At 36.6% G+C, this 9,006-nt stretch overlaps 1 protein-coding gene across 3 annotated transcripts; it reads right to left on the bottom strand.

Moving 5' to 3' along the window:
* Positions 1-235: 235 nt before the first annotated feature.
* On the bottom strand, positions 236-6,714 carry LOC147289325 (P-loop containing nucleoside triphosphate hydrolases superfamily protein). Of its 3 annotated transcripts, none has more exons than XM_086236227.1 (16): positions 6,265-6,712; positions 5,127-5,248; positions 4,933-5,021; positions 4,815-4,850; positions 4,468-4,561; positions 4,288-4,330; positions 4,090-4,190; positions 3,910-3,974; positions 3,084-3,580; positions 2,889-2,976; positions 2,633-2,770; positions 1,959-2,527; positions 1,675-1,810; positions 1,522-1,590; positions 1,279-1,410; positions 236-1,187 (listed from the first exon to the last, which is right to left on the bottom strand). In XM_086236227.1, the coding sequence occupies exons 1-16, from the start codon at positions 6,480-6,482 to the stop codon at positions 1,074-1,076; spliced, it is 2,511 nt and encodes an 836-aa protein (XP_086092353.1). In that variant the 5' UTR covers positions 6,483-6,712; the 3' UTR covers positions 236-1,073. The 3 variants fall into 3 exon arrangements, with proteins under 3 accessions (XP_086092353.1, XP_086092354.1, XP_086092352.1); XM_086236228.1 differs by lacking the exon at positions 6,265-6,712 and adding an exon at positions 5,896-5,939; XM_086236226.1 differs by having other exon boundaries at positions 1,959-2,770; positions 6,265-6,714.
* Between the last annotated feature and the right edge of the window lie 2,292 nt (positions 6,715-9,006).

The following is a 9,006-nucleotide window of genomic DNA, read 5'->3' as shown; positions in this document are numbered from 1 at the left end:
GGGTTTGATGAAGAAGTCGAGAACGATCAAACGGAGGCTCGATCGGATTGAGGAGCTAGTGGGGTCCATGCTCTCTTTAGCAAAGAAGCAAAACGAGTTGCAGAAGGAGTTGCACGGATTGATGAACTCCATGGCCTCCAGAGAAGCTCACTTCCAGAGTTCCAGGAAGTAATTCTAGAACAACTCCAGCAACTGAGACTTGCAGGGCCCAAGCCCAAGCCCAACAATAACGAAGCAGAGTTCCTGAGTTGGGCTAGCCGAGCAGTTCCACCCACTTGGACCGAGGAAATGCGAGCAATTCAAACTGCTTTATCAAAGGTTTAAAGGAAGAGCTGCAACTCGAGATCGCATCACCTCCCTAGCCACTGCCATCGACTTGGCTCGCATGCTCCAGGACAGGCTCGATCAAAGCCCACTCCTCAACTCGACAAGGTTAATTTCGACCACCATTTTGCTCCCCGTCTTCTTTTAATTTCCTCCATATTTCAAACTTTTATAATTAAATCCTCGTGTAGTTATTTAATTCGCTCCTAATGACCATCTTGCCATTTGCAAACGATATGAAATATAATATAATAAAGCAAAAGCTCAATCTACATGTGTAGAGCAAAATGCTCTAACCGTACGTATGCGAATGTTGTTGTCCATAAGCTATCTTATCTATACAGCAAATCAAACAAATTCAGTGCATTTTCCTCCCACTACTCTCTGAAATCTCACATGGATTTCCAAATACCACACTCTCCACAGAATGATTCAAATCCCAATAAAACCTGTGGCAATGGGTTTGTAAGATGGCCTAATAAATACCCAGAACCCTCGCTTACATACAAATGCCAAACAGATACATGAGCAGATGTATTGAACACCCATATATATACTTTCATTGGGTTCTAAAGCTTTTCCTTGGGCATGGATCAGAGCCAAGAGCTTTTAATTGATTGTCACCTTGTCGCTTGCCATCAAAAGTTTGTGTTTGATCAGGTGGACCTTCCAGCTTTCCTCAAAACTCTTTCATATCTTTTCTCACAGAACGGAGCTGATGACTGTCTAAGATGCCTGCTTCCCTTCCCTTAGAGGAAATAAGTTAGTTGTTGCTTCTTCCTTGAGCCGCCCTCTCCGTACAATTCATTCCACTGTTTCAGCTCACTCATCACCGATCCCTCTGCAGCGAAACTTGCAGCAACCTGCATCGCACCATACACATGCATAAGCATAGAGAAAACCAAAAAAAAGGTAGTTTCTGTTGGCAAAACATAGAAAAGAAGGTGAAGCTACCTGATTCTTCGCCTGTCTCATGTCTTCCATGTTTAATGGCCTCAGGGTAATTACGCGGTCCTCTTTTTCTTCTTCTTTTGGCTCTGAAGCATCTTCTGTGCTCTTGCCTGCTGCTTCTCTCTTCTTCTTTTCCTGTATTTTGAAGTTTTTGAAAATCATTAAGCATTACTGTCGATGAAAAAAGTTGAAAAACATGAATATGCATGCTGAGACAGAGGAAGAGTGTAAGAGGTACGAAATTACCATATCCTTTAATCTCTCCTGTTGTATAAGCTCCCTCACAGGTCGATAAGCTGCTGTCACACACAAGTTCTGTTTTTCCAGTAGTAAAGTTTCATGAGCTCATCATACTGATCACAACTTTAAATTACTAACGCTATCAATTAGAAAACTAACCTTAAGATCACTTCCACTGTATCCCTCTGTCATGGTTGCAAGCTCCTTAAAGTCTAGATTTTCGACCTTTTCTTTTGAAAGAAGAGTTCTCATGATCTTTTCCCTGTTCTCAACGGAGGGAAGGCCAACCATGACTCTTTTCAACACAAAAAATAGTCAGTTAGCAGACATGAAGCTAAGTCACAATTTGTACTATCATATAAGAGTCACCGATCAATATAAATTCTAAGAAAAAAGAAAAAGAATTATGAGAATCCTGAATGTAACAAAATATGCATTTATACCTGCGCTCAAACCGCCTGATGATTGCTTCATCAAGGTCAAATGGCCTGTTGGTTGCAGCGAGAACAAGAATTCGCTCTCCAGATTTAGTCAACAGCCCATCCCAGTGTGTCATGAACTCATTTTTAATCTTCCTCATGGCCTCATGCTCCCCAACTCTAGTCCGCTGCCCAAGCATGCTGTCAACCTCATCCACAAAGATAATAGTTGGGGAGACCTTTGCTGCAAGTGTGAACAGAGCTCGAACATTCTTTTCATCTTCCCCAAACCATTTTGAAGTGATGGTGGACATTGAGACATTGATAAAACTTGCTCCGGCTTCACTTGCGATGGCCTTTGCCAGCATTGTTTTTCCAGTACCAGGAGGACCAAAAAGCAATATGCCTCTACAGGGCTTAAGAAGCCCACCTTTGAAAAGGTCGGGTCTTCGAAGAGGGAGCATGACCAACTCCTGAAGTGATTCTTTAATGTCATCCAATGCACCAATATCTGCAAATGTTACTCCAATCTCATTTGCAGGGATAACCTCTGGCCTTATGCGCTTTTCAAATTCATTGTCAGGGGGAACTTCCTGCACAAACACCATGATACTTCTATAAGACAAAGAAGATCTGAAGAAAACAGGTACTGTCAACCAGCTGGGTTTTATGCATAGTATTGAAGGATTTGAACTTACAACTTTTGGCGGAGGTGGACTCTCGTTGGCCTTCTTCACTGCAGAACCAGATTTCTCTGCTTCACTTTTGTTTTCAGATGCCCCAGTTTCAGACTTTGATTCAGTCTTTGCACCAACAGCCTCTTCCCCTTCAGATCTCTAAAATTGGAGAGAAATGATAAACCATTGAGACATTAAACTTTAGTGCTAGTTCCATTTTAATCCAATTGTTGAAATGTAAATATGAAGAGGTGAAAACAAATATAAGAAGAAAAACCTTGGTGGAATCAGCATTAGTGTCCAGTCTCAGAGAATCTCTCCCGCCACTTTTTCCCTCCTGGAATATACTCAACCCATGCGACAAACTGTTCCAGGTCAAGAATAGTGATCAGATAAAACTGTATTTTGCAATAAAATATAACCAAAAAACGATCTAATTGAGAAATCATGCATACAGAAACTTGGTATCTACCTCTTTGATGATATAACAAGCTTTCCATTTCGATATTCTGGATCCTTGTTATGCATCAAATGATAAGATATTGCCGACACCACGATTTCTTCTATATAGTTGCTGAGGACCATTGTGTCTGCATGACAAATTGAACCTAGATCATCACATTCAAGATCATTTGCCGCAAGTACCTCAGCTATGTGGTTTTTGTTATCTTGAAACTGGATCATCTTCATGTCCTCTTCCAGTTGGGCTTTCCATCCAAGAAGATGAGTCTCATCTTCAGGGGGTTTGATCTCAATATTGTAAGGGAACAAAACAGCAAGCCTCTCATCAACTTCTTTGCAATCATCTTCTTCGTCTAACATCCGGGAACCAAGTATTAGCACCGACCCTGAAAGTTTCTTCAACATTTTGTTGAACAAATCGTATAACCGTTGTGATTGGAGAAAAAGCTTCTCAACGTCCCTGAGGTATAAAATGATCGAACCAGTTTCTGATATGGAAGCTAAGACCTGTAAGAAAACAAATATTCTTGCCTGTTAGTACTAAACTACCATTTTTAGATCTTCTGAAGCTACAAACTATCTAGTCTATACTGACCAAAGTTCTGCATTCTACGGACAAAAAGAAAAAAGAAAAAAGAAACTTAAAAACTGGTATTTATAGAATGAATTCTGCATCTGGTGGGTAAAATGGCATGGGGTTGAGACACCACTTATATCAAAAGGAAGAAAAGGCCATAAGCCTGCAATTGAGAATTGTACCTCTAGCCACATCAACTAGTATGTATCATTATTCACATCAACTGAAAGTATTATCGAATTATATGTGACGACATTACCTTGTAAAGTGACTGTAGAAAAAGTTTCTCATCAAAACACCAGCTGCTAATGCGCTTGAGAGGAACTGAAAAAACAAAAGAATCACAGAATAGTAAGTATAAATTTAAAGCACTTCCCTACGTAGCTAATGCAAAACAGGTAGATATTTAAACAGCCAATATTTGGCTGTCTGAATAAACCTGAATTTGTGGGAGCAGATTTGGAAGAGATGCTACTCATATCAGATGCAGAGGAGGCATTTCTGTGAAGTGTTTTAGGATTATTTAGTCCTTCAGTGCTCCTGCAGGTATAAGACAGTGACAATTGAGAAACAAAACACTACATATAACCACTGTGGCACATTTAATTCAACAATCAAAACTGATCCATTACTATACCTTGATCTGAGATCTGTAGTACTGCTTTTCCGACGTAATGTGCCTGTAAGAAAATAATTGATTTTAACAACAGTGAAGTGTGGAAATTACCACTTGTCGCTAAACTGAGGACATGAACATGTGATAGGATTCAATAAGAGGAGCTTTAACAAAAAGATTTAGCTTTACTTCCTTTCATACCATTAGTTTCCCCACTCGAAGGGAGGATTGAGAAGGAACCAAACAAACTGGACATTCGCTCCAATGTCACCTCTGAGAAGGACCTCTTAAGATGCTACAAACAGAAACCAATGAATCAGGAAAGATTTGACTTGAGCTAATTGGTCAACTTTTCCATTCAACATAATTTACAATGTGACAGAGATAGATGAAGTGCAGAAATATAAAACATTGAGCTCAAACAATAAAAGCAACCCACTACATTTGGGTTCAGGGATTCATCACTCACTAAATCTAATGTTTCCACTACGAAGTCAGCAAAGATTAAAACATTCTTAATTTCTCATTATGAAGCAGAGAAAGCTTACAGATTCTTTTTTGGCACACCCATATTTACTCTGCACCTGTAACATGTAAAAATGACAGGTATAAGTATTACTATATGACGAAACAAATGTAATGAAGATTAAAGTTGCACATAGTTACCTTGATAGAAAAATCAGTAACATCCAACAACAGCAACTTTGATTCAAAGTAATGTGCTAAGGCCTTGGCAAGCATTTGATGATAAAGTTCTTCGTGAAATAAAACATGCAAAGAGATTAGCTCAAAGCAATGTTAAGGAATAAGTATATCAATGCAAAACTCCAAAAATCAGATATCATTTCCAAATAGCATACCTGCAGGTCCTGAGAGCAAAATAGCTCTACTTGCTGGTGAAAGGTTCCGGGTGTGCTTGGATAAGTCGGAGTGCTTCAGATGAACATATGCAGCACTTGTTAATAACAGCCGAGTTCTCTCTCTGTCATTGCCATCATTACAAAAAAACAAAAAAAAAATTGTAAATATAATGAGAGCAGTAAGATGTTGCATCAACACAAGTTCAAGTATATGGATCATATAAGTAGGAAGATATGGCAGTACTTTGGACTTTCAAAGATGGTCCATCTTGGACCTCCAAAGTACACATGATCACATAACTTTCTTCAAGGGTGTATGGCATGAAAATCAGAAAAGATGCTCCCCATGAACTGAGGTTTTCACAGAAAAATGATATGCCTCCCCTTGCACAAAGGTTTAAGGTTGTTTCACCAGAACTAGGGTTTAGGGTTTACAGTTTGCTGTCATCCATAACAATGCCTTCTTATAAGAATATACATAAGGGTGCCAAGTTTCAGGACAAGAAAGAGCACTTATGATATGCTTTACAAAAAAAGTACTTGTGATTCTACTCTGTAATAGATCTAATATCCAATATGAAACTACAGCTATAGTATATGAAACATGAGATAGCATATAATAGATATCTTATAATTTGGGATGAAGCTTGGATTTAAAAATAGTATATCAATCAAGAGAAAAAAAAAAAAAAAAAGATTTATCCTGGCAATATTTAGAGGATGACAAAACGATTTATGGCATAAATGAACATCTACATCATGATTCTACCTTAGAGGTATGGTCCCAGAATTATCCATAGCTGAAAAAACTCAACGCTAAAAAACCTATTGAGCAAGGCAAAGTATTAATAAAGACAGAGAAAACTACCGAACAAATTGACAAAGCCATCAGATTAAGAGAAAAAAAAAAATCAAACTAATTGGTCACAACTGAAAGGAGCAGAAGATCTTAGCATGGTTAATCATTTGTTTATGAATTGACTTATCACAAAATTGGTTAAAACACTCAACTTTATTAACATTCTACAAAGATAATTAGATATACAACAACAGACCCATCTTCCATGTGCTTGCCTAAATGATTGATAAACAAAAAACTATGTTATTGAACTTATTGGGTAAGAAATTCCCCAATCACCTTAGGTAATAAGGAAAGTCCTCAAATGTAACCTTGCTGTCTCTCCCATCCACCACCTGCCTCATCAACTCCTGTTCAATCTGCTCCGCCGTGACCTCATCCGCCGAGCAATTGCCGCCTACCCATTTGCTCATTGCCTGCCCAGAACTCAATCCCAGCCCCACCCCAACTCCAACCCCAACACTCAGAGCAGACAAGAAAATGTGCTTCTGCTCCATCACCTCAACCAATCCTTTAACCGATCTTGAATATGACTCAAAGCTCTTCTCAAACCCAACTCTTTGAAGAAAAGCTCTGTTTTTTCTCAGACTTCCTGGGAAGATATCAACCAAAATGCGATGAGATTCAACCAACGGTGCAGAGACTCGTGAACTTTGAGAGAAACCAGAAGATGGGTTGGTTTTGGTGTTGGTGGGATTTCTTTTTAGACAATAGGGGTATGACTTGCTTATGATGATGGCCCTCTGCAACTATTTATAGCATGCCATACTAATGGACGTTAATTGAACCCCAAGAAAAGCAAAAACATGAAAACGATAGATTCTTTATTACCTCTATCTAGAGCTGTTTTTTGACTAACTGGTGACCTCCAAATCTAGGGGCCTTTTCTAGTTATCTCTTTGCTTTATTATTATTTTAACCTAATTATTATTTTGTGTTTTGCTTAATTTTACTATTTTTGTATTAAAAATGAATTTTTTTTTGTTATATATTGAACTGTTTTAGGCTGTAGTACCCAGCCTTTTTTTTTTTTTTTTTGTTCTTTTTCTGTATGTTTTCGGCCCTGTTTTGATGGGCAAGGACGCAAGTTCCATTAACAAGGTCCATCTTGTTGTTGTTTGCTTTACTTATTTGCTTTTAAGGATATACCAAATGCACAAAATGGTAATATTATGTGGTATGCTAAAATTGTGTCAAGAATTTATTTAAATTATAGCATGTGTATGATTATTATTGATACAACATAAATTTTAGGACTTATCAGAAATTGAATCATGAACCCATTCAAATTAGAGCATATATAAATTATTAATACAATATAAAGTTTAGAATTTATTAGGGTATAGACAATAAATAGTTATACACCTTATTATTTGGGTGTTATTGTCGTGACTCCTGAATAATTTAGAGCTAGCATGGCCTCAATTTGCAATCAAGGATATATAGCTGTGAGTTGTATTTTGGTTGGCAACAAACAACTACCAAAATTTAGAAGCATTTTTTATTTATTATTTTCTTGGCCATATACAACTGTGCCTACCTTGGTGGGCTCATGTTGTCAAAGTTATAATTGTCAATCGACATTTTGTTATGCATTAATTAGCACTATTAATTAAGGTTGTCAATCAAGTATAGCAAGTTGATGGACTTTTTTTTTTTTTCGGTACAAGCAAGTTGATGGACTTTAGCTCAACGGCCAATATTTTTTTGGAAATATTCATTGAGATATTGAATGGTTTATATATTCTTTCTAACTTATAATTTATGGTAGTTTATTTCTTCTTATGTTTAGCCCGCTTTGATAATTTTTGGGTGTTTCGTTGAAAAACCACTCGATTTTGTATTCTATTATTTAGAAATGTAACTTACACATCAATTCCAAATATATTAAGAAAATAATACACAAAATGCCAAGATGGTAGTTGAGAGTTGAGACTGTCAAAATAACAATACTCAATAAGTAATTAGTTTTTTAGGAGCCTAATTACAGTTTATAATTTGAATTTTTCGTGGTGTTCTAGACAGCCAAAGACGCAAACTTCCAAGAATTACCGAACAATAAACTGTGGTTAGGCCCGTAAGGAACTGAAAGTATAATAATATAATTCTTATCCAAAAGAAATATTATTTATGTTAGACATGGAAAATTTTAAAATTGATATACTTTTTGTAGGGTTGAATTTTATATTTATTTACTTTCGGTCATTACTTTAGAAGTTTAGAGAGCACATGACTCAAAAAGGTATTTTGCACGTTTCTTGTTTCTTTTGAAGAAGTTGGATGGGTTTGCACAGTATCCAAAAAAAAAAAGAGTTGCCACTACTGAAAGACTGAAAGTGCTACAAGACTAAAAAGAGGCGGCTGCACAATAAAGAAAGCTTTTACGTTTTCTCAACTTCATATCCACACACACCAATTAATATCTTGCATTACACGGTGTCACCGCCTAATTATTGTATCAATATGATCAACTTTTATGGAGAATTTGGTTTTTTTTTTATGCTTAGTTGGAAGTTGGAACCCAAACAATTCTTTTGTAATTTTTCTATTATATTCATTGCACTCTTAGTAGCTAGGAATTGAAGTTATCTTCACAAGGTCCAAGATTATACTTGTGAATAGAGTAATAAACTAATCAGTTACTACAAGAAATATGAGTAAAGCACACTCTTTATTAGTGGCACAAAAAAAGATGACAATTGGAAACTTTAGTCCTCATTGTCCAATTGTCACCAATTTTTGTTAAAATCGAAACACTTTAATTTCTATTGCCTAATTGTCACTTCATTTTATGCCACAAATGAGTGTGAATTTTGTTCACATTTCTTATAGTGAGTCCTCTCATAATTTCATCCTTCTTGCTACATTTTTCTCATATAATTATAATCTGTTTTAGAAATTTGTTTAATTTTAACAAAACAACAAAAATATTAAAATAGGCTCAATAATTTGTGCAATATATACCTTCCACGCAAACTATATAATTGACAAAAGTTTTGGCCAAGACAAACTCCAAAAAGA

The sequence above is a fragment of the Dryas octopetala genome, chromosome 3 (assembly GCF_963921425.1).
Source record: "Dryas octopetala chromosome 3, drDryOcto1.1, whole genome shotgun sequence".
NCBI classification, from domain to species: domain Eukaryota; kingdom Viridiplantae; phylum Streptophyta; class Magnoliopsida; order Rosales; family Rosaceae; genus Dryas; species Dryas octopetala.
This window is presented reverse-complemented; position numbering and strand designations above follow the sequence as displayed.

Coding starts and splice junctions, on each gene's coding strand:
- LOC147289325 (XM_086236226.1), bottom strand. CDS start 6,482: ATGGAGCAGAAGCACATTTTCTTGTCTGCTCTGAGTGTTGGGGTTGGA. Junction 1,591..1,674: donor ACAGTGGAAGTGATCTTAAG/GTTAGTTTTCTA, acceptor CTGGAAAAACAG/AACTTGTGTGTGACAGCAGC. Junction 1,188..1,278: donor TGAGACAGGCGAAGAATCAG/GTAGCTTCACCT, acceptor GGTGCGATGCAG/GTTGCTGCAAGTTTCGCTGC.